This window comes from Phalaenopsis equestris, unplaced genomic scaffold (assembly GCF_001263595.1).
Source record: "Phalaenopsis equestris unplaced genomic scaffold, ASM126359v1 Scaffold000540, whole genome shotgun sequence".
Lineage (NCBI taxonomy): Eukaryota > Viridiplantae > Streptophyta > Magnoliopsida > Asparagales > Orchidaceae > Phalaenopsis > Phalaenopsis equestris.
In genome coordinates this window covers 242,608-269,059 of record NW_018164980.1, presented here as the reverse complement: position 1 = coordinate 269,059, position 26,452 = coordinate 242,608, and the positions used below count along the sequence as shown (strand labels likewise).

Genomic DNA, 26,452 nt, shown 5'->3' with positions numbered 1-26,452 from the left:
TTATAGATATGTCATTGACATAATCTGTCTTGTGAATGGAAAACAATATGCAATGACTCTTGTCATCGCTTGATCCCGATCTGTAAACATTGTAATTGGATGCTTATCATCCATTATACAAATGAAGGTTTTGAATAACCACTTGAAGGATTTTATCATCTCATCAGATAAAAAACCAACTCCGAATAGAACATTTTGCCGATGGTGGTTAATCCATACGAAAGGAGCACAACATAAATTATACTTATTCAAATGGTAGCTAGTGTCGAAAATGATGACATCTCCAAAACAGTCATAATCTAGTCTGCAAGACCCATCACTCCAGAAAAAGCTTGTAAGTCTGCCCTCCTCATCACTTTGAAAATCCCATGCAAACATGTTATCTTCATTTTGGCACTCCGTGAATAATTGTAAGAGAGAGTTGACATCACCCAGTTCAATTCTACTTCTTTTATCCATTTGAATGAAGTTGTATGCATCTTGCCTCGTACACTCCAAGTTTTTAACTCCACCAACCTCTATAGCAAGGAAATTAAATGCATCCACTGCTCTATTCCCAGAACCTGTAATTGATCTCAACAAATTTGCATTTAACTCGCTAATCCTCTGATTGGAACGTAGAAGGTGCTTGTCACCGGATTCCGCCAAGGGGTGGTTATGACTTTCAACAAATTTCTTTATGGTCCAGTTGCCATCAAGATCAATAGCATGGCGAACCATTACTTGACAACTAGTCCTTGTATCCGCTTTTCTATACTTCACAGTAGTGGCTAGCTGCGATTCTCTTTTATGACCTGATTTTCCACAAATATAATCCTTCGACTTAATTTGTTTGGATTTTGCCCAATAAGTTGTGCGGTCCTTGCGTACAGTGAAACCAACATAATATGCATAAGCACAATAATGTTTGTAAGCCTCTTCCTCATTACAGACAATAATATTAAAAAAGCTACGAGCAATTGGATCATTGCAATATGTTTCTGGCCCAGATAACTACAAATTTGAATTATACCATAGAGATAGTCATATATTCAGAAAAGAACACACCCTATAACTATTACACATTTTTTTGAAAGAGCTGGTAGGTTACTTTTTCTCGGGTTATTCTTAGGTTATTTTTGGGTTATTCTCGGGTTATTCAGTATTTCTTCTATGTACCCGAAAATAAATAAACCCTAACCACAAAATAATGAAAAAAAAAACCTCACGACAATCAAATATTCACACAATATTTCACTTTTTTGGAGAGAGCTGGTAGGTTACTTTCTCGGGTTATTCTTACGTTATTGTTAGGTTATTCTCGGGTTATTGAGTATTTCTTCAATGTACTAGAAGATAAATAAACCCTAACCACAACATAATGAAAAAAATAACATCACGACAATCGAAGATTCACAAAACATTTTACTTTTTTTGAGAGAGTTGGTAGGTTACTTTCTCGGGTTATTCTTAGGTTATTATTGAGTTATTCTCGGGTTATTGAGTATTTCTTCAATATACCCGCATACAAGTAAACCCTAAACCCTTGAATAATAAAAAAATGACCTCACAACAATCGAAGATTCTCAGAATATTTCATTGTTTTTTGAAAGAGCTGGTATGTTACTTTTTCTCGAGTTATTCTAAGGTTATTGTTGGGTTATTCTCGGGTTATTGAGTATTTCTTCAATATACCCGCATACAAGTAAACCCTAAACCCTTGAAAATAATAAAAAAAAACTCATGACAATCGAAGAAAAAATTGGAAAACGGAAAACAGGAAACGAATTCAAGTAAGCAAGAAATTTTACCTCCGTTTCAAACGCGTTGACATTGATCTCGTCATCCATGTGCTCTAACTCTTCATTAAGGGAGAAATCTATCTCCATCATAAATGCAGCGACCAAACCCTAATAGAGTAAAAAAAATACTTTTTGAAATCTTTTTTTTTACTGTATTATGCAGAATAGAAATTTTTTACTGTATTCTGAAGGCATAATAGCAAAAATATTAAGATGAAAAAAAAAAAAAAAAAAAAAAAAAAAAAAAAAAAAAAAAAAAAAAGAGGGAGGCAGGATGATAAGTAAAATTTTACAAGTCGGGCTGGCCCGCTCATACGGGACCTGAGGGAAAAATTTCGCATACTCCATGCTCGTCCCCTCGAAAGGAATTAGTTAGGGCGCGTACTAGCGGGACGGTGAGCTGCAAGCGTCGAGTGTCGGCGGCGGTGCTTGCTGATCCTGGAAGATCTCTGTCGAGCTTCAAGGGCACCCAGCAAGGAGGTATACCTGCTGTAGCCCCTGTTTCTTTCTGTTTCCTCCTCCCCTCCCCTCGGCCCCTGTAGGAGGCCGGCAGCCGCAACTCTCCGGTAAAAGTGCTCTCAACCTAGAATGTTCCTTCCCATCCAAGAATAGACTAACAGGACCGACCGTTTTCCTCCCAGTATTAACCTCCCCATCCTTGCATTTTCATTGTCACGACTCATAACTAGAGGAACCATAATATAATCGATTTAGAGGTTTATTCTTTTTATTTATACTGAAATTTTGAATCTTTGTAATGTGTTAATAGGATTAGATTACTGGTTTGGATTATATCTAAGCTGATTTTTGTGTGATTGAACCGAAGGTGGAAAAAAAAATCTAAAACCTTACTTTGGTCTTATATTGTTGGGGGCATTTACATACATACCACACAATTCTCATGTATTTAGATGATGAATTTTGTTAGAGGTTACAAATAGATAGTTGAATGAGAGCGATTATGCACAATTGTTGTAATGATAATCCTTTATTAATCAAAGATAAATCCTGAAAAAAATAGTATTACCGGCTTTGTCCCCGCACCGCCTACGGGAAATTATTCCCTCCTTTCATTCAAACCGAACGCGCGAGAGACAGAGAGGGCGAGATAGCAAGTGCGAGAAGGAGGGAAGGGTGGATTGAGCGACAATTTCGCAGTTACGCAAGCCGGCATTTCCCACAGATAAGCCGAGCTAGGGTGTTTTCCACGCGAACGAGCGAGGGAGGAAGGGTGATTGTGCACGAGCGGCGCTCCCTTCGGCCTCATAAGCGAGACCGTGAGCTTCAAGGATCACTGAAGGGGGAAGCGGCGATCGTCCAGGAAGGCGATCGCTCATGATGACTCATGCGTCTCGAGTGGCACAAGCAGAAGTTCTTACTGCCGGAAGAACATGTGCGACCGAGCAACTGTAAGCTCCGATTGAAGGGAAACCGTAGGGCAGCAAGGAAAAAAAAGGTTTTTTTGTGTTAAGTAAGCATTTCAAAATTGATTTTTTTTGTTTTCTAATTTTTGCAAAAGTTTTGAGAAATTTCAGAAACCCTAAATCAAAATTTTGAAATTTTGTAAAATCTTGCTATAGGGGTTTGGTGAGAAAACTAAATCATAAAAGATTCTTTGCTATGAGGGAGGAAGTTCAAGTATGAAGCTGATTTAAATACGTAATTGTTATTTTCTCAACTAATTCATGTTAAACTAAAGACAAAATATAAGAACTCTATGTTTAAAAACCTAATTTTGTTGCTTCTAATTCATGCATGCCAAAATATTATGATGTAATTGAAAATTTTGGAAGTTAATTGATTTACTTTTGATATTATTATCTTAATCACAATATATATTAATAAATTAAACATGAATGTATGAATAAATAATAATAATAATAATAGCAATTAAGTATGAATTAAAATGAAAGATTGAACAAAATTATGGTAGAAACTAATCAAATCTAATGTGTTACCGTGGTTACATCAAATGACTAATTTGATTTGAAGAAAAGGCAAGCGATGGTGTTATGCAAGTGGGTAAATATTTTTTTATTTTATTATTATTATTTTTTTAAAATCAACTACAAATATTTTCACCACTTTTATTATTTTCTTTTAAACTGTAAATGTTGTACTTTTCATATGCTAAAATTATTTAAAATAACTATTAGATAAAAGAAAGAATGAAAATATGATTTATGTATATGTATATGTAGTCACCCCCATATGGTACTGACTTAGTTGTCTACTTTATAAAACTATAAATTTATTGTTTTAGTTTATATAAAATATTTTAAAACATGAGTTATTATAATTTAGAGATATTTACTCATTTAGTAGTTTAACTTATACATCCAGTTGCTACAATTTTTCAAGAAAGTCTCCTTTAGAGTAGATAAATCCTAAAAATTATGTGTACAAATTCGAGGAGCCCAGAGAGTAGATATAACATTTCGATTTTTACTTTGCTACAAGTTGTAAAAGTTTTAAATCTGAATGAATTTTGTAAATTAAAGTCATGTATATAGATGTCTCTTTTACGTTTTAAATGGTTTTGTTTAAACAATGAAAATGTTTAGATATTGTTCGGCCGTCCGTTTTCGTCTTGGTATTCCAAACTCCCGGGCCGGGTAATGACAATCACAAGCTTAGATTTATTTAAATTAAACTCTCAATGTGACAATTTGCATAGAATGAACCACCTTTCATCAATGAGGTTTACGTAGAGGCAAACCTAGAATTAAACATCAAGCAATTTAATAGTCTATGAAGAACACAATTGAGATGAATTCCCAATTAAATTATGTTAGAATAATATATGATTGATGAATTACTAATTTTTTAATCTCCCCGAAATCACATAGTTAAGTCCTTTATTCCGAAGGTTGAACCTGAGCTTTAACTGCTTAAGGGAATTTTTAGGTTAAATCCAGCTTAAATCCTGCTGTAAACCCGTTACTAGACAGGCCCTTAATGCATACACTTCCATGCTAACTAAAGGTTATGTGTGTCTTATTATTTGGTTTCAAGTTTTGTGCAATAATTTTTTTTTGAGTATTTGGGTGATCAAAAGTCTAAGATTGGTAATGGCTAATATTGCGCATAGTAAGGGCCCAAATTAAGTTTCATAATTTGCTATAGGCTAGTGGTATTGATGAGTAGAGCCTCCTTTGAACTGTTGTGTGTGTGGTTTTCTGCATGGAATTATTCATATGTATGCTTTTTGGTGCATGTTTTATGTAGATTTGATTTGATTCTTGCATTTTTGCATATTTACCTCAATATGCTTATTTGAACATTTGTAGTAGTTTACCTCATCATGCAAAGCAAACTATCTTGTGCCATTTAAACATAGTGCATTTATTGTCGATCATGTTTTTTGTAGATCATTTGCGTATTGACAACTGCACTTTTGCTAGGTTTCAATGTTATGATATTGAGACATGATTTTTTTACAATTTACATGATCGATATATACAATCATTCAATAATTTTTCAGGGATAAAAAGCTTTGTAATTAATGATTAGCTCTTAAGTAGATCAAGGTACATACTGCTTGGATTAGCAAATGCTTACCGGAATCAATTGGTTCACAATTGGAGCTGATAGCTTATAGTGGGAGCGTTGCTTTCACTAGCTATCATGATGCCCCTAATGTTGGTTGCACTGCGGAGATTCATTTTATTATCTAGGATGCATCCTTCACATCTTTTGCCTATATGCATGCTTTGCGTTGGCTCTTACAATATTTTCCTTGCTTATAGCAAGCCTTCTCATACCAAATGGTTCTCATTTGTTTCCATTCTGCATTTTGATTAACACATCCGTTAAACATGCACTATCTAGTTGGCGCTATCTCAGATTCTGATTTTAGTATGCATGCTTTATAGTGGCTGGTATTAGTTTTTACATTCGAGCTCATGTGACTTGTATGATATTATTTATTTTATTCTGTTTAGAAAATAATCTAAATGGATTTCAAGATTTTTAATCGCTCTAATGTATTTTTGGTGGATATTGTTGTTTATAATTAACCCTTAATATAGGTTATTATCTCAATCATAATTCAGGAAAGTCAAAGTGTCAGTTATTATGTTGCTGAAATTGTTCTGTTTTGTTGGATGAGGAATGACAAATCACTTCTCAGGACAAACGAGAAGGACATTAAGGCGGAAAGAGCTCCAGAAATCTCCGAGATGGCTACTGGAACATCTGGGACCTATTCACCATCGCAATGCTTGGAAAGGAAACAACAAGAACAGAAAAGGAAAACTTTTCAAGAAGTTGATTGGGCTCGATCCGATGGTCGGAATTTCCATCAGTGCAGACCCGCCTGTACATATCTGACCCACTTCGTAAAGTTTTATTTTATGAATTTTCTATTTTCACTATTGTGCACTAGATGGTCGATGCTTTTTACCATAAAAGGTCTCGTTTATGTTTATTTATGTTTAGTATTTATTCGTTTGTGTGTGTATTTCAACTGCCTTTTCTAATGCTGGGTGAACATGAGTTTTTGTTAGTTTGTCCCGAATGATCATTGCTACTATGTCGTTGGTTGCTTGCTACCTTTTTTTGCTGTTGACACAGAAGCTTGCAATTTTGTTTTCTTGAATTTGCTGTGTATTGGCATTCTAACTGTAGATGATTGCAAAGAGCGTTTTTGCAATTTGATGCGAAGTAATGGCAAAAGCATGGGTTGATATGAAGACACTTCTGTGCTTAGTGTTATTATTGTCTATTCATGCATTGATAACCACATGTTCCACTCAAATGCATTGCTGAAGTTTGTAGATATCACATTATGGGCCATTTTCATTTGACCAAGCATTTCTTGTAACCTTGTTGATGTCTTCAAACTTAATTGTTGGTTTTTATTTGAAGCAACTAACAGTTTTATGTTTTAACACCTAATAAACATTAAATGCTCATGAAAAATTAGGAAAGTAATATATTATATAGTTTAGAGTTGTAAATGTCTCAGTTTGTCAGTTTCATGCCAGTTTGAACTAAAATGGGTACTTTTCTGGTGATGTTGCATTAAATACTGTCGATTGTAGCCGTTCTTTTATCTTACAAAATCACAGATCTATGATCATCAACTTGTATTTCTCTTATTTTCTTTGTCACACAATTTTCTTGTTTAAAATACTTAATATAATGGTTAAATACATTATCCATTCCTGAGTTGGCTAATTATTGTCTTTCAGTTCTCAGAACAGGTGCAGCAAGTGTTGCATCAGGGTCAGCATATGCTGAGTTTGGCTCGACCAAGGTCATTGTATCAGTGTGAGTACAATTCTGTGGCTCCAAATAGTGCATAGTTTTTTCTTTGGTTCCATAATTTATGTTAAGGACTACATAGTTTGAGGTAATTGTGCTGATCCTTTTTTTTTCAAATAAATAAAAAACAAAAAGAAAATATAATCCTCTCCCTCATATGCAACGGCCGTGATGGGGCATAAAAATAAAAATAATACCCATTTTCAGGCCAGCAGACCCTCCCCCCTCTCATTTTTCATGCATACCTGTCACTTTAGATCTCTCTCTCTCTCTCTCTCTCTCTCTCTTTCTCCCTCGCTCTCTGCTCTCGCACCCGATGCTACTGAAACTCACCGCCAACTGTCATTGATTTATAGCCGATCCTCCTTGATCGAACCCAACTCAAGTGGTGAGCCGACTTCTAAAATAGTTAGGTTTGACATGTGAGTTCAGATCATCTTGGTTAGATATCTCGGCTTATCAGCGGTTAATTCAATAAGCCAGTTTGGCAAAAATATTTTTTGATTATCTTAAATAGTCAATTTAGCTTTTCATCGAGCTCCTTAAGGGCCAAATATATTATCATGATCTACAAACTATTAGGTTATACATGTAACTATTTTATTTTGAGCACAAATCAACAAAAAGAAAATTTAAGATGCATGTTTGTCTCTAAAGATTGGAACAACTTCCTATTTATTGTTAGATTATTAGGGAAAAAAAGCTAATGAAACTTTGCTAAGGCTACATTCTGGAATGCCTCTGCTTTGAAAGTCATAAACTTATTGTTCAAGATGTTGAGGTTAGTTGATCAGGACAGGATGTTATCTATGGGTTATATTTATGATGTGATGTATATAATGAATTATATAATTAAGGTGCATTTTGGTAGAGGAAAAGAAATACAAGCAAGCCTGTCATGTCTTTAATGATAGGCGGAGTTATGATGGCCAACCCATTTCATCATATCAGTTACTATCTTAACCCAAAATTTTTTACAAGTACAAAACTAAATTAGAAGTAGATATTCAATTAAGAGAGGGATTTTATGCAGTTATTGATAGATTGGTGGAAGACCCAAATGAGGACATGGGTTAATCCAAAGGTCTCTATTTACATCTAGTTTGGAAGCTTATTTGTGAACTAAGTTTGCCTTTTGCAATGTATAATAAATTTTAATTAGATTTTTTTTATCAATGTTACAAAATTTGGAACTTATGTAATTGATGAGAGTTTTTTATTTGGAATGTAATGATGTAATTTGAATACAATGAATTGGTGAGATGCATGACGCTTTAATCCTAGCTTCATAAAAAAAATGGCGGTTAAAAAGTTGTGTTTGACTTGTATTGTTATTGGTTGTGAGAGGAATTATCTACACACACACACACACACATTTCATATTGATTTTATTTCCACACATTGATGCGAAGAAGTGAAATTAGGATCAATGCATTTAAACAAATTGATGTTTAGTACAACCTAACATTGAAAAAGTGATTCAATTTAAGAATTGTTATTGATCCAATTAGTTTGGAGTATATTAGGGAAATTTGTGAGCGAATAATTAGCCAAATATAGGATATTAAATAGGAATGTTTTGGTGATTATGAAACTAACTTGGTAGCAAATTAATTAGTATCAATAGAAGTTTATTGAAAGTATTCTTTAAGATTTAGTAAATAAAAATGAAGTGGAAGTTCATTTACAATTAAGGATAGTTCATCTTGACCTACATTTATTTTTTTATTTGGAAAACGAAGGTTAGGTTGACTCTAAAGAAGAAAAAGGTTTTGAAGATGATGAAATTCTACCTATGGGAGAGAGAGATTATGTGAATGAAAGAGAGGATGATGGCATGTGTTATTTTGTGGGACTTGAGATTTTATGTATTTACTTTAAGTTTTTGTGTTGAACAAATATAATTTTTAAATTTAAATTTTTTGCTTTTAATTTTGCTGTTAAATTTTGAACTTCCTGAAATTTTAATTAATTTACGAAAGAATTTTAATTTTTTTGTGATCCCTATGCATAACAGAAATGGGTAGAAATTAGAATTTACAAGTTAACTATTGAAGATAGATGGCAAACTAGATATGCACATCATATTCATTTTATATTTCATATAAATTTATAACTTATTCATTAAATAATTTATATTTATTATTTTATTTGAGTGATTCAGTATATTTGTTGGAAATTATTATGTGATACTATTTAGCCTTGATTAAATTTTACTTTATACACATAATATGTGTATATATGATATACAATTCATATGCATTTTAGTTTAAGAAAGATTCGCTTCACATTTTGCATACGAAAGAAAAAAAAAAGCATCCTAGTGTATTTTATCGGGCTTTAAATTTTAATAAAAATTGATTGATAATATCAATTAAAATTATTGGAAGATAAATTTATACTTTGGTGTGATGGCTTTAATTATTTTTGATCTATTTATAAAAAAAAATAAGAATATGAATGAGGATGTTATTAAATTATACCATTATTACTTATTATTTGATTTTATACTCTGATTATATTTTTCCTTTTTTGCTTTATTCTATTTTATTTTCTTTCCTTGTTTTTTAATTTTGTTTCTATTGATTTTCTTTATTATACCTATTGAAATTGAGTTTAAATACTCCTCATCCTATCAATAAAAGTGTGCTAGTATATTTCAATTCTCAACACTATATCAAAGCCTAACCCTAGATCCAACAGCCTACTACCTCCTCTGTCGGTTCTAGCAGCCGACCTTCCAACAGTTTCAACCATAGCCATTGACCTCCTCTTTTTTTATGTTGCTCAACGCATTGTTCCTGTTTGACGCTATGAAGTAGCCACAGTTTCCTTTTTTCCACTGTTCCTGATGCCTTTTTTTGCTGCAGTTTCTTCTACATTTGCCGCTATTGTTGTGAAATCTTCTGTCGTTTTTAGGAAGGGTTTCTACTGTATGTTTTTCTGTAGTTCTTACCTTTTGCCGTTGTTCGTATTCCAACTGTGAACATCTTATGCCATTTCCTTCTGCCGCTGTTCCTACTGCAGTTCTTACCCTTTGCCGTTGTTTCTACTCCGATTCCTAACATCTTTCCGTTTTCCAATGTTCCTTTTGCTACCTTCTACCTTCAATTTCTACAATTCCTGCAGGAAGGGTTCCTGTAATTTCTACAATTTCGTGTCTTGAGATTCTACCGAAATTCATTGATGACTCGCAACATATCCTTTGGCTCAGTCGGAGTTATGACTGATTCTTTAAATGAATCACTCTCAGAAGGTGTTCTTAACTCCACTGGAGGACCAACTCCTGTCTGGAACATCCCAGAATCCTCCGAATCCCTAAAGAATTAGATGAAGCAATTGACCAAGCTTCTTGGAGCCAATCAAGTCTCTGTGGGTCGGTCGACCTCTCATGTCCGACAAAGCACTCTTTCTATGACTCTCAAAGTATATTTCTCCTCTAGTCCATAAATTATTGATTCAGGTGCCACGAATTACATGACTGACTGCTTGCAAGCTTTCTTAACTTACGATCCATACTCTGAAAAAATACTATCAAAATTGCTGATGGATCATGTAGTCTATTGCTGGTAAAGAGTCGGTTGTACTAACGACCGATTTTACTCTGGAGTTTGTTTTATGTGTTCCTCAATTACAATGTAATTTATTATCTATCAGCAAGTTGACAGGTAATATCGATTGCATTTCTAATTTTTCTTCTGATGATTTTGTTTTGTTCTAGGAGATGATTGCCAAAAGAATAGCCAGACTTTGATACTTGCAAAAAAATAACACGGAGAGTGAAGACAAGACACTCAAAAGTTATAGCTTATCTCGAGTTGTTGAATGTCTCGTCATGTTGTTACATTGCCTTTTAGGACACCCTATTTTTAAATATTTAAAAAGCTTTATCTTTTAGTGTTTTCTAATAAAAAATTCTCAAACTTCAGTCGTGAAACATGTCAGTTAGCCAAACATCACCGAGTTCATTACACACCTCACATACATTCCGCTTCTTTCTCTCATTCACAGTGACATATGGGGTCCTTTTTGCACTCTCAACTACATAAATAAGCAGTGGTTCTTAACCTTAATTGTTGACCACACTCGAATGACGTGAGTTTGCATTTTAAAAGACAAGTCGATAGTCGTTGTAACATTCCAAAACTCCTACATTTTGGTCTTAACTCAATTGAAAACTACTATTCAGGTCCTTTAGACTAATAATGGTCGTGAGTTTTTCAACTCTGTTTTGAGCAATTTTTTGGTTAGTAAAGGTATCCTCTATCATAGTTCTTGTACGGATACTCCTAAATAAAATGATGTAGCTAAGAGAAAAATCGTTACCTTATTGACGTTGCTCACTCCATTAAGTTTCAATCCAATGTCCTGAAAAGTTTTTGAAACGATGTCATTCCAAATGCCACCTATCTCAGAAATAGAGTCCCCTCCAAAATTCACAAGTTCCGACCCCCATTAACAATCCTGATTTCATGCTTCCCTATCAATCGGGTCTTCTCCACATTAGATCCTGAGGTTTTTGGGTGCACTGCCTTTATTCGGAACACTGTCTTTACTCAGAGTAAACTTGATCCAAAATTCATAAAATGTATTTTCCTTGGATACCCTGCAACTCAAAATGGGTATCGATGTCTTGACCCGACCACAAACAAAATCTATGTGAGTGTTGATGTCTTTCTTTGAAAGTGTTCCATACTTTTCTAGGTCGACCTCTAGTGTGGGGGGAGCTTGTGTTCCTCGACACTGTCCCCTATCCCACTCTTATGGATAGTTCTCTCAGTGTTTCTACCGCTGAGGAGTCACCTGTCTCGTTAAATGCACCATGTCCTCCTTTCATTGTCCGTGTCTACACTCGATGCATTCTTCCCAATACTCCTAATCTGGATTTCACTACCTCCTTACAAGACCATGACTCTACTCCGGACGACATCCTCAACATGGCCCCTCCTTCAAATGAGGAAATGAGTTTTCCGAGTAAGGTACGCAATCAAACTTGCTCCCTCTATTCTATGACAAAATATGTCTCTTTCCATAATTTATTATCGACTTATAGAGCATTTGCTAGTGTCTTGACAAACCATCAAATCCCTGCTACTATTGAGGTTGCTCTTGCTGACGCTGCCTGGAAAACGACAGTAATGGAGGAGATGAATGCCTTTCAGCGGAATCATACGTGAGATCTCGTGGTTCTTCTATTGGGTAAGAAAGCTGTCGAGTGCCAATGAATTTTCAACACCAAGTTCAACTTTGACGGGTCCTTTGAACCTAACAAGGTAAGATTGGCGGCCAAAGGATACTCTCAGGCCCATGAAGTTGATTATGAGGAGACATTTGCTCTAGTGGCTAAGTTGAACACTCGTCACTTGCGGTGAATCTGGGTTGACCTTTATTCCAACTTGATGTCAATAAGGTATTCTTTAATGGAAAGCTAACAGAAGAGGTGTACATGTCTCTCCTTTAGGGTTGAGTTTACTGCCTCCATAGGAAAAGTGTGCAGACTACGAAAATCTCTTTATGGGCTAAAACAGTCTCCAAGAGCCTGGTTCGAGAAGTTCACAAAGGTGGTCGTGGGCCATGGTTTTACTCAAGCTTAATCAGATCACACTCTCTTCTTTAGGCATTCTTCCAATAGTCAGGTAATTATTTTTATTGTCTATGTTGACGATATTATTTATGCAGGTAATGATTTTCTTGCATTGGAGTCCTTAAAAGACATCCTTGCTTCATTCTTCGAGATGAAGGACTTGGGATCTCTCTGTACTTCTTAGGCATGGAAATGACTCTGTCATCTCGAGGAATGCCTATCTTAGTGCAAATATGTGATTGATTTCTTGACAGAGTACAAATTTCTTCTGTGCAAAATTATTTGACATTCTCAATGCTGTAATTGTCAGCAAGACTCGTTATCAGCGCATTGTGGGAAAACTCATCTACGTCGCTCATACTCGCCTCGGCATATGCCATGCAGTTGGAATAGTGAGTCAATTAATGCATGACCCCTACGAGCACCACCTACAAGCTGTCCACCAGATTCTCCAGTACTTAAAAGGTACGCGGGGCTCATGGTTATTTTTCTTCCTCCACACCTCTCGATCTATTGCGGTGCATACAAGTGCTGATTGGGCCAGATTAGTTCATGATCGGCTTTTCTCCTCGTGACATTGCTCATTTGTATGGGCAATTTTGTCACGCAGAAAAACAAGAAACAGTCTGTAATTGCCTGAAGCAGTGCTGAAGCTGAATTCCGATTTATGTTGTTATGAAGCTGTGAAGCTCTTTGACTATGCATCATGCTCTGTGAACTCAGTATTCCAATCTCCGTACCACTACAACTATTATGTGATAATAAGGTTGCAATCAATATTGCTTATAATCCAGTCTAACATGATTGTACCAAACATGTGGAGATCGACATACACTTTATTAAGGAAAAGATTGAATTAGGGGAGATTTGGATTCCATAAGTGCTCTACAGTGGTCAACTAGCAGATATCCTCACCAAAAATCTGTCTTGCCTATTGTTTGATGACTTCAACTCTAAGTTGAACATGACTGACATCTATGCTTCAACTTGAGTGAGAGTATTTAATTATACTATTATTACTTATTATTTGATTTTATACTCTGATTATATTTTTCCTCTTTTGATTTATCCTGTTTTATTTTCTTTCATTGTTATTTTATTCACTACCATTGCCGGTCCCAAGACTGAATGTTAAAAGTGGAGGGTTGTGTTAGGTAGTCGACAACCAGCGTAAAACTTGTCGAAAAAATTATTACATGAATCTTTTTGATCATTTTGTAAGTGCTAGGGCATCCCCAGAAGCGACGAGCTGTATAGCCTGAATACAGTGAAAAGTGTGCAAGGGCCGCTACACTGACGCTCGGGTGTAGTGTCAAATAAACAAGAGTTCCTGCATTACGGACGAATGCGGGTAAAGAAGTTAGTCCATGAAACTAATGAAACTAATATTAGGATAAGATCTTAGAATATAAATATTCTAATATTCTTAATGGTAAATTAGGTAAATTAATGAAATTAGTTGATATTATGATTCATAGAAAAATTAATATCTTATGTATTCAAGACACTAAATGGGTTGGAGAAAAAGTTATGGAGATTGATAACTTAGATTTTAAACTTTGGTATTCTGGTAAGAGTCGCACTAGAAGTGGTGTATGTGTAATTATAGATAAGCATTTGAAAGATAATATTGTAATAATTAATAGAGTTGGAGGTAAAATTATAGCCCTTAAGATTATCATTGATACTAAAATTTTTAATATTATAAGTGCTTATGTTACTCAAGTAGGTTTAGATGTAGGGTCTAAAGATAAATTCTGGAACGACTTAGTAGGCTTAATACAAATGGTACCTCTTGAAGAAAGAATTTTTATTGGAGGAGATTTAAATGGACATGTCGGTAGAGTGATAAAAGATTTCAGAAATATTTATGATGACTACGGTTTTGGAGTGACTAATGAAGAAGATGGAACTATTTTATATTTTGCTTTAGCGTATGATTTTATTATTACTAATACTTTATTCAAGAAAAGAGATAAACTTGTTATTACTTATAAGAATTGATCTAATAAAATACTAATTGATTATTTTCTTATGAGAAGAAGAGATCGTCGAGATTGTTAAGATTTTAAGGTAATTCCTAGTGAGGATTTAAGTACTTAACATCGTTTCTTAGCTCTAAATTTTAAGATGAATAGTTGTAAAATAAAGAATACTAGGACTCATCATTGTAGAATTATATGAGAGAATTTAAAAAACACAAATAAAATTATTTTTATAAGTAAAATCCAAGATTTCAAAATTTGGGATGTTCATGAAGAAGCAAATGCTATGTGGGATAAAATAACAAACACTATTAAACAAGTAGCCAAAATTGTACTAGAAGAATAAAAAAATTCTATAAAAAAAAAGTTGTTGGTGGAATAATGATGTGCAAGAAAAGATAAAATATAAGAAGTTATGTTATAAAAATTGGTTTAAATTTGAAAGCTTAGAAAACTGAAAAAAATATCAAATGATCCTCAGGGAGTCTAAATGAATAATCTGTGACGCTAAAAATTTTGCTTTTAATAATCTTTATAATAGATTAGATATTAAGGAGGGTGAAAAATATATGTATAAACTGGCCAAACAAAGAGAAATGAAAAGTAAAGATTTAACTCAAGTGTATTAAAGATGAAAATCAAAAAGTGATTTTCTTAGAAAAAAGATATTCAACATAGGTAGGTGAGTTATATTTATAAACTTTTTAATGAAGTTTTTGAAAATACAACCGACTTTAGTGATTTTAATATCATTAATAATAATAAAACATTTCATTTTTACTGTCGCATTAGTAAAAAAGAAGTTGAGGAGACTTTAAAAAAATCAAGGATAGAACGTTTGTAGGACCTGATGATATCCCAATCGAAGTGTGTAAATATTTAAGAGATTTGGGAGTTTCTTGGATTACTGAACTCTTTGATATTATTTTAAAAACTAAAAAGATGTCTGAGGAGTGGAGGAAGAGTGTTTTGGTCCCCATTTTTAAGAAATAAAGAGGATGCACAAGAGTGCAAATTATAGAGGAATTAAGCTGATGTGTCATGATTTGAAATTATGGGAGGGTAATTGAACATAGGTTAATATGTATTACAAAGATTTCTCATAATCAATTTGGATTTATGCCGGACAGGTGTACTTTGGAAGCTATACATTTATTGAGAGGTTTGATGGAGAAGTTCAGAGATAATAAGGAGAATCTACATTTGATTTTTATTTATTTAGAAAAAGCTTACGATAAGGTTCCAAGAGATATCCTTTGGAGAGTTCTCGAGAAGAAACATGTTGATATGACATATATTCAAGTTATTAAAGATATGTATACTAGAGTTGTTACTTGTGTTCAAATTGAAGGAGGATTGGCCAATATTTTCTTATTTCTGTTGGATTACATCAGGAATCGACTTTAAACCCATATCTTTTTGCTTTAGTTAAGGATGATCTTACTGGACATTTACAGGAGGAAGTACATTGGTGTATGCCTTTTGCTGATGATATCCTTCTCATGGATAAGATGAGAGAAAAAGCCCATGAAATACTTGAATTATGGACATCTACATTGGAGTCTAAAGACCTTCACTTGAGTAGAACTAAAACTGAATGCATTGAATTTAATTTTAATAGTAGTAGCTCTAGTGACATAAATGTAACTTTGGGTGATCAAATTATTAAAAGGTGTGAACCATTTAGATATCTTGGGTCTGTTTTTCAGGTCTGTTTTTCAAAGCGATGCTGTTTTTCAAAGCGATGGTGATATAAATGGGAATGTGAATAGTAGAATTCAAGTTGGTTGGTTGAAGTGGAGGAATGTTCGAGCCTTTTGTGTGATAGAAAAATACCGCTTAGACTGAAAGGAAAATTTTATAAGACAGTGGTGAGACATGCAATGCTTTAAGCATAATACTAAGTTAACTTTTGTCGAGATGAGAATGGTTAGGTGGATGAGTGGCTTTACACTTAGAGACAAAATGCGGAATGAATATATCCGTGATAGGGTTGGTGTATCTACTGTGACAAATAAAATTAGAGAAAGTCGTCTTAGATGGTTTGGTCACATTAAACGTCGACCATTTGATGATTCGATTTGGAGAGTAGATGTTTTAGATTCGACTTATGTTAAGAAAGACAGATAGATATAGGAAGACTTGGGCTTATTGTGTAAAAAATGATTTTGATTTATTAGAACTAAATAAAAATATGACACTAATTAGGGCGCAATGGAGAAAAATGATTCATGTAGCCGACCCCACATAGTGGGATTAAGGCTTTGTTGTTGTTGTATTGTTATTTTATTCTGTTTTTATTGCTTTCCATTATTATGTCATTGTGATTGAGTTTAAATACCTCTCCTTCTATCAATAAAGTGTGTTGGTTTATTCCAAATCTCAACGGATATAATTTATAGAGTTAAGACTGGATAATAAAAATAAAATTTCTTAGAAATATTAGTTATGAAGACTTGAAATAATTAGTGATAGACATTTAAAAATCATTAATAGTTAAGTTGAGCATAAAGAAAATTAGAAATTAAAATGAATGTGTGATAGAACTAGGATAGATGAATGGCTATGTTAAATGGATGATTGAAATGACAATTATTACATTAAGCCATATTCTTGGTTGAGAGATATTATCTTTGATCTCCAAAGTGGAGATTCAAGGTTCAAATCCTTGACAAAAAAAATAAAAATAAAAAAATAAAAAAAATAAAAATAAAAAAGAAAACAAACAAACAAAATCTATTTAGGGTAAGGTGGTTGAAAATAAACTAATATCAATGAAGTTGTTTAAAATGACTTGGTAAAGATATACCTCATGCAATATTGGGAGGAATGAAGATAAAATATGAATTCTTAAATCAACCCCAAGTAGTTAGGATAAGGCTATTCATGTTGATAATAATACAAGTTCATGTAAATTCTATCAATTAGAACAATTAAAATTAAATAAAATCAAGTAGAATTTTAAGGTTGCATTAATTTTAATTAAAAGAGTCAGGTTGCAGTAAACTCAAGCATATGCTTGGGTTACAACAATCTTATGCAAAATGCTTGAGTTGCACAAGATTTACATGGAATGCCAAGGGCACTAAAATTATGCTCAACACTTATGATGTTCCAAACCTTGATAGAAGGCTCAGGTTATATGAAAAGGCAAGCATGCAACTCAAATATTTGTTCGAGGCTACGCCAAACTTTGATAAAATTTTAGGGTTGGTCCAATCCAAAGAAATTAAGGGTTGTAAAAAAATGTCTATGTTTCATCAAACGTAAGCAACCTAGGTGTTATTCTTGGATTTATTTAGGGCGGATCTGGTTTCCTTTTGATCTTTTGTTGACCAAAAATTTGTTTGGTCTTGCCCAGCATCTTCGTTGACATCATGGAAGACTACTTACTATTGAGTCTCCATTTATGGAGGAAGGCTAATAGGGTGGGTAAAAATTTGAATCACATAATAAAATGTTTGGTTTCATATCATAAATCAAATGGTTGAACTTGGTTAAGATTTGGAATTTCAAGGAACTGAGTAAAAAAAAATGAAGTATGCTATATATAATGCATTTTAAGCCATTTAAAAAAAAAGATTTTGGTTTGGTCTTAAATTGACATATTAAACCTCTTTTATTACTTTTAAACCATGTTGAGTCATACCAAATCAAATTGAACTCAATAGAAAATACTAACTTAATTTGAACAAATTCAATAATTTAATGGGTTTTAAATCATAGGAAAAAAATAAAGTAGGCAACTTGCTTTAATTTCAAGTTGATCTGTTCGATTTTAGTTTTTCTTTTTGATAGCTGGTTGAATTACCATTCAAATCATAACTGGTTTGAAATCTAACAAAACCTTGCCCCTTAAGGGCATATGTTTTTTTTAAAACCAAATTTATTCGTGTTACTTTTGTACAATATCAAACAAGATCTTTTGCATAAGTTTATTTAAAGATAATTTATTTATGAAATCTCTTATCTATTTTCCTTTATCTTATTTTCTTACATGCGAGCTTGAAAGTGTGAGGCTCATGTGAGCTTCTTAGAATCATATATAATTATTGATTGTTATGAATTTTCAAGATCTTAAAAGATGCTCCTATCTGTATTCGACTTGAGAGATTTTCTGATTTGTTGGGAACTTGCTTTGAAATCGCATTATTGTTGTAAGAGAGAAGGAAGAAGAAAAATATCGTGAATTTGATTGTGTTATTATAATCTAGTTAACTTTAGTTGTCCTTTTTGTAAAAAAAATATAATCTACATGGATTTGTGTACTAAGATACAAAAGAACATATGATTTTAAGCTAACAAGTTTTAGAGAGTTCTAGACAAAATTTCTTAATATATATTCATAAAATCATGGTCTAGTTTTCATTTGCTTAGTAGTTATCAACCCATTCCATTAGTTTTTCTAGCTCTTAAGCCTTGCTTATTTTGCAGATTCATCAGTTGTGGGTATTTTATTTGGAGGCTCACTTGGGCTCTAGCTATTTTTTTTAGTAATCCTACTAAAGTTTAGTCATTGTTCTCAACCATCATTATCATCATTAGTTTTAATTTTCATTTTTTGTCTTTCACACTGAGTGTGCATGAGATGTTAAACTTATTTAGTGCAAGTCTTTTTGAATAACTTCTATTCTTGTCATCTTAGATATTTTATTCTTTCCTAGTCTTTTGATATTAATTCCATTTGCATATCTAACCGGTTAATACCTTTCATTGTATATGTCCAACCACCCAAGGCTAATTTTCACTATATTATTTTCGAAAGAAGCTACTTCCACCATTTCTTTGGTTTATTCACTTCTCAACTAATTCTTTCTAGTTTTTTTATATATTTGTCAGAATGTTTTGTTTTCATCACCCTTAACTTAGCTATCAATAACATTTTTATTGTCCAATGTTCGGTTATATTCAATGCAGTTTTAAGCTATATTTCTTGGTAAAATGTTTGTTAATACACGTGTTCTTGACTGATAAAAAAATTGGATTACATCTTATCAGATTTTATATGTTTTAAACAGGCAATTAAAATGTGAATTTGTTGCTAATAGAAAGATTTGTTGCACAATGCAAGCAATATTTTATTTTATTTTATAGGAGTCAATAATTTAGGGAATGGTAAGCTTGTGTTTTGTCAAGAGTGAGCGAGCCTAAAAAGGTATGTATTTAGGAAGCGACCTAGAGAATTTTCTTTCGTTAGTTAAAATTCTCAAACTAGGACCTATCATAGCTAATCTGGATATGAGGCTTGTTGTTTAATAAATAGGCCATCTTACTTATTGGAGGCAAATGAGAGTTCAAGAAAAAGCGCAATTTGGCTTGTAGTCGGATTGCCTCATAAACAATCTTTCTTTGTTATTTTCAGAGGTGTCATGCTTCTCAAAGATTGAAATAGATTGGTTGAAGATTGTTATTTGTGATTGTAACTTAGTGGTGAACTTAGTATGCAAGCTAATTTCTTTTAGATTTGGTCCGAGGGAAAGCAAGAAGGCAATGATGTATAGTGATGTTGGTCGTTTAAATTGTCATGTGAGCTATACAACATTTTCCACTCCTATACGTGGCCAGGTTTATACTACTATCCTTGTGAATTATATAACTAACGTGAAGTATATAATTTTTTATTCTTGTGCTTACTAATGTAGTGCTTGCATGAATTTATTCTAGGGCTCTGACAATAAGGAATATTCATCATTACTTCACAAAGCATTAGAAGGTGCTATCAGACTGAAAACTTTCCCAAAGACCACCGTCGATATTTTTGCACTGGTACTGGAATCTGGTGGTGGTAGGTTCTTTTAGTAGCTGGTTCTGAGAAGTTTGAATTTTGATGCTTTTTATGCTGATTTTTTGTTTACCTTATACAACACGTAACCTTTCAAATGCAAAAACACTGGTTTTAGAATTCTGAGTGCTGTCATTTATGGTTTCCTACATTTAATTGCTTTAAGATTCTTTTTATATAATTCAATTTAATGCCCAATTAGGCGTATTACTGGATCTCAACTAACATAAGGGCATATTCAACATCTCACATTAAGTTTTGTCAATTAGTCATGACTATCTCTGCCACATTTGAGTTCTACTTGTCATGCATCCCGAAATTTTAAAGTAGTAATTTCCAATCTCTTAGATCCGTTTTCTATAGGGTGAGTGTGGGATAGCTGCAAGCACGCTGCACATCTCAAACTTCAGCACGTAGGCTGGCAACTATCCTGAATGCAGATTATTGTGGAAAATTTTGCTTCTCGGGCTGCAAAGCAGCACAACAGCAAAACTTCCCCAGGCGGTCCATGTCAAATTCACTTGGTCACTGTGACCATTTAAGTTGATGTGATAATGAAAGAGCTTGACGATGCTGTTTTATTGCAGACAATTTATTCGAGTTAATCTGTCACTTTGACTCATTAATTTTATGCGATGCGAAATTGCTTGATTTTAACAGTTATTGCGGACAATTTTTTTATTACTTTCATCTTTTAACACCCTCCAACCTTATTATGGTCTGTAGTTATTCCAGATTCTCTTAGGGGTTGATTTTTTGCATGCATTTAGAATTTAGAGGTACTATAAATACACAGCAAACATAAATACAGTGTATTTGCAATTAATGAGATTTTATTTATGTTTGGTTGGATAAAAGAAAAATAGAACTTTAGAGGTTTTCACCCAAGGTAGAGGATATACGATGGTTGAAGTTTTTGTGGTCCAAGTGATCACATGATACATGGCGTCTATGCTTGCAGTCGAGCTCTTTGCGAGATACAAGGATAAGAGGTATTTACAAGGTTGAGAGCTCTTCACAGTCATGGTCAAGATTGATTGAAGCAGTGACACAATCATGGTCAAGATTGATTGAAGCAGTGTTACTGGAATTAGCCCAAACCACAATAATGGAAGCAAATATTATAAAGTAAAAACAATTACGATTACAACCAAAACTCAAGCGAAAACACAACAAAACATCAATATCCCGCTAGGGCTGAGTAGGAGCATCCGGGGGCATTGGTGTCGAGGCTTGGTGGTTGGTGATTGAGTAGGGAAGGGATTGTGGTGGATGGGTGGAGACTGGGTGGCTGACAACTGTAGACATGGAGAAGAAGAGGGTCTGGGATGGCCGATGGATGAAGTTGTGTGGAAGAAGGTGGCAGAGAGGTTGGTTGTGGGACATAGGGGTGCAAAGAGATAGTAGGTGGGGAGGCGACTAGAAACAGGAAGGAATGAAGAGAGTAGTAGGTCGGCAATGGGAAATACGGGTGCAGGGAGATAGTATGTCGGGCGGCGGCTAGGAATAGGAAGGAATGATGAGGGCAGTATGTTGGTGGCTGAAAGCTGGAAGGGAGGAGGGTGGTAGCAGACCAACGACTGAAAGGAAAGGATGGCGCTAGTTTAAGGATAGTGGCCAGGCTCAGGATTGCGTAGGGGAAGTAGATAGAGGTCTTCACCACCTCAAAGCAGGCTATAATCGGAGCATCACCTATCCTCGAATACTGTCCTGACAAAGGAAAACATCTGGAGGCAGTAATCTTAAATCAGAAAACTAAAAATAAACCATACTCAACAAGCAACATATTTATAATAGGTAGATATGAGGAGGGGGGCAGGGGCAGTAGTTCCGACGCACTAGCTGGCTGGCTGGTCTAGAGTACCTGCTCGAACGACTCCCCATGGCTGAATCGACCAGTTTAGCCCATACACCCCACGTCAGTCTCCTGGGGTTGGGGGAATATCGACTTCATTTGTCGAAGCTTCTAGGTTTTTATAATGCGATGTCGGGTCCGCGACGTTGAACGCGACAGAAACATTGTAATCCCTTGATAGGTTGATCTTATAGGCGTTGTCATTCCACTTTCGAATTACTCTAAATGGTCTGTCAGATATGGGCTTGAGTTTTGTTAATGCTTCTACCAGAAATCTCTATCTTCAGCCTGATCCACACTGAGTCTCTTTCATTAAAGGTCACCTTTTTCCTTGTTTTGTTTGCCTTTGCCTGATACTTGCGATTTTGCTTAGTGATCTCTTTGCCAACCTCCTCTTAGAGCTTGTAAGTGTCATGCACTCATTCCTTTGCATCCTCAATAATCTCTGATGTCGATCGGAGTGGTACCAAATCGAGTGGAGTGAGCTGGTTGCGCCCGTACACAATCTCAAATGGGGTGCGGCCCTAATTTGACTCGCAGATCTGTTGTAAGCAAACTCGGCCCAAGCTAGAATCAAATTCCATTGCTTAATATTCTTCCTCACAAAACATCTTAGCAGATTTTCAAGGCTCATCTTCACTATCTTCGTCTGATCACCCATTTAGGATGAAATGTGGAACTGAATTGAAGCTTAGTGCATAATTTTTTTCCACAGAGTCCTCCTGAAGTAACTCAGGAATTTGACATCCCTATCTGAAGTCATGGTCCTGGGTGTTCCGTGCAGCCTCACAATCTCCCTGAAATACAAGTCAACGACATGTGATGCATCTAGTGTCCAGTGGCAGGGTGCGAAATGTGTCATCTACGAGAATCCATCTACCACAACCATGACTGAATTCTTATTCTGTTATGTTCTCGGAAGACCTACCACAAAATCCATGTTGACATCCATCCACAGTGCCTCTGGCGCTGATAATGGGGTGTATAGTTCTGCATTTCGCCCTGGTTTTTGCCACATTGTCAAATCCGACATTGCTTGATGTGTCACTTCATATCCCTCACTAATCAGGGTCAAAAAAATATTCTCATGAGTGCGAGAGTCTTGTCCCTGTCAAAATACTCTGCAAGTCCTCCATTATAGCTTTCCTGAACACATGACTTTCTTAGGGATCATCCGGGAATGCATAACTTACTCCAATAGAACAAGTAACCATCAGCTTTGCAGTACTTCCCGGTAGGTTTTTCCTAATATTGTTCTCAAATTTTCTTGAAATTCTCATTTGTCTTGCATAACTCATTTACTACCTCAAAGCCTATGACTCAGGCTTGAATTGCAGTGATCAACAAGTGACGACAGCTCAGTGCATCTGTCACATGATTTTGACTTTCTGCCTTGTACTTAAGCATGAACTTGAACAATCCTAAGAACTCCTCACAAGTTGTGTGTAGTTTGCTCTGGTTTTTCAAGGCTCTGTGATCCGTGAACAGTGCGAACTCTCTTGTCAGTGGGTAATGACTTTAGTGCTCAAGAGCTCTCACAATAACATAAAATCTCTTATCGTACGTCAAAATATCTCTTGGACTCATTTAGCGTTTTAGTGAAAAAGCGATGGGGTGACCGCCCTGGCTCAACACTACTCTTATCTCCACTCCGGAGGCATCACAATAGCTGGCCAACTGGTCTAGCGTCCCTACTCGACCTACTCCGCATAGTTGAACCAACCAGTTCAACCTATACACCATGCGTCAGTTTCCCGGGATTGGGGGAACATCGACTTCATTCGTCGGAACTTCTGGCTTTTTACAATGCGATGTCGGGTTCGCGACGTTGAACACAACGAAAATATTGTAATCCCTTGATAGGTCAATCTTATAGATGCTGTCATTCCACTTTCGAATTACTCTAAATGGTCCGTCAGCTATGGAATTGAGTTTTTTGAATGCTTCTGTCGGGCCACACTGGGTCTCTTTCATTAAAGGTCACCTTTTTCTATGTTTTGTTTGCCTTTGCCTAACACTTGTGATTTTGCTTAGTGATCTATTTGCCAACCTCCTCTTAGAACTTTTAAATCTTGTGCACATGTTCTTTTGCATTCTCACTAATCTCTAATGTCGACTGGAGTGGTACCGAATCGAGTGGAGTGAGCGGGTTGCGGTCGTACACGATCTCAAATGGGGTGCGACCCGTAGTCAGACTCATAGATCTGTTGTAAGGAAACTCGGCTCGAGAAAGTATCAAATTCCATTGCTTAATATTCTTACTCACAAAATATCTTGGCATATTTTCAAGGCTCTTCACTATCTTAGTCTGATCGCCCATTTAAGATGAGCTGCGGAACTGAATTGAAGCTTAGCGCCTAATTTTCCCTACAGAGTCCTCCAGAAGTGATTCAGGAATTTGATATTGCTATCTGAAGTCATGGTCCTGGGTGTCCCGTGCAGCCTCACAATCTTTCTGAAGTACAAGTCGACGACATGTGATGCATTCAGCGTCCAGTGACAGGGTAAACCCTAAATCGACCTACCATAACCATGACTAAATTCTTATTCTGTTATGTACTCGGAAGATCTACCACAAAATCCATGTTGACATCCACACACGGTGCCTCTGACACTGATAATGTGTATAGTCCTGCATTTTGTCCTCTGGTTTTTGCCACATGTCAAATCCGACATTGCTTGATGTGTCGCTCGATATCTCTCACTAATCAAGGACAAAAAAATATTCTCATGAGTGCGAGAGTCTTGTCCCCATCAAAATACTCTGCAAGTCCTCCACTGACTCTGCTGAACACTGGACTTCCTTAGCAAACATCTAGGAATGCACAACTTTCTCAGATAGAACAAACAACCATTAACTTTGCAGTACTGCCCAGTAGGTTTCCTCTGACATTGTTATCAAATTTTCCCTAAATCCTCATGTGACTTGTATAACTCCTTTACTACCTCAAAGCCTATGGCTCAGATTTGCATTGCAGTGATCAACAAGTGACGATGGCTCAGTGCATCTGCCACATGATTTTGACTTCCCACCTTGTACTTAAGCATGAACTTGAACAAGGCTAAGAACTCCTCACAAGTTATGTGTCAGCCCTTTAGTTTTCTGTGGTTTAAAAATTTCAAGGCTTTGTGATCCGTGAACAATGCAAACTCGCTTGTAGTAGGTAAAGGCTGCAGTGCTCAAGAGCTCTCACAATAACCTAAAATTTCTTGTTGTACGTCAAAATATCTCTTGAACTCATTTAGCTTTTCATTGAAAAAAACGATGGGGTGACCACTCTGGCTCAACACTACTCCTTTCTCCACTTCGGAGGCATCACAATAGCTGGCCGATTGGTAGCCTCCCACTCGACCGATTCCCCATGGCTGAACCGACCAGTTCAGCCCATACACTCCGCAATAGTCTCCCGTGGTTGGTGGAATATTGACTTCATTCGTTGAAGCTTCTGGGCTTTTACAATGCAACGTCGGGTCCACGACGAAAATATTGTAATCCCTTAATAGGTCGATCTTATATGCGTTGTCATTCCACTTCCGAAGTACTCTAAATGGTCTGTGAGCTATGAGCTTGAGTTTTTCGGATGCTTCTACCAGGAATCTCTCTCTTCAGGCAGATCCACACTGGGTCTCTTTCTTTAAAGGTCACTTTTTTCCTTTTTTTTGTTTGCCTGTGCAATATACTTGCAATTTTTGCTTGGTGATCTCTTTGCCAACCTTCTCTTTGAGCTTCTAAATCTCATGCACTCGTTCCATTGCATCCTCACTATTCTCTGATGTCTACTGGAGTGGTACCAAATCGATTGAAGTGAGCGAGTTGCACCCGTACACGATCTCATATGGGGTAAGACCCGTAATCTGACTCATAGATCTGTTGTAAGCAAACTCAGCCCGAGCTACAATCAATTCTTCCCCACAAAACATCTCAGTAGATTTTTAAGGTTTCTCTTCACTATTTTCATGTGATCGCCCATTTAGGATGAGCTGCGAAACTGAATTGAAGCTTAATGCGTAATTTCCCCACAAATTTCTCCAGAAGTGACTTCGGAATTTGACATCCCAATCTGAAGTCATGGCTCCGGGTGTCCCGTGTAGCCGCACAATCTCCCTGAAGTACAATTCGACGACAAGTGATGCATCCAGTGTCCAGTGGCAGGGTTTAAAATGTGTCATTTTCGAGAATCGATCTACCACAACCTT

At 35.5% G+C, this 26,452-nt stretch overlaps 2 protein-coding genes across 4 annotated transcripts in view; one reads left to right on the top strand and one right to left on the bottom strand.

Annotated features, from left to right (window-relative positions):
• LOC110028997 (protein FAR1-RELATED SEQUENCE 5-like) lies at positions 1 to 3,118 on the bottom strand. Its single transcript, XM_020731093.1, has 4 exons — positions 3,044 to 3,118; positions 2,125 to 2,364; positions 1,791 to 1,889; positions 1 to 993 (listed from the first exon to the last, which is right to left on the bottom strand). Exons 1-4 carry the CDS (start codon positions 3,116 to 3,118, stop codon positions 1 to 3), a joined length of 1,407 nt encoding a protein of 468 aa, XP_020586752.1.
• LOC110028920 (exosome complex component RRP41-like) overlaps positions 2,092 to 26,452 on the top strand; it is a 43,532-nt gene continuing 19,171 nt past the window's right edge. Inside the window, exons 1-5 of one of the 3 annotated variants that reach the window (XM_020730980.1) lie at positions 2,092 to 2,261; positions 5,914 to 6,101; positions 6,977 to 7,055; positions 20,081 to 20,183; positions 20,283 to 20,403. In XM_020730980.1, the coding sequence (XP_020586639.1) occupies positions 5,963 to 6,101; positions 6,977 to 7,055; positions 20,081 to 20,183; positions 20,283 to 20,403 (442 nt within the window). In that variant the 5' untranslated portion in view covers positions 2,092 to 2,261; positions 5,914 to 5,962. Of the gene's footprint in view, positions 2,262 to 2,867; positions 3,253 to 5,836; positions 6,102 to 6,976; positions 7,056 to 20,080; positions 20,184 to 20,282; positions 20,404 to 26,452 lie in introns of those variants that run through there. The other 2 variants (XM_020730979.1, XM_020730981.1) reach the window with 2 other exon arrangements.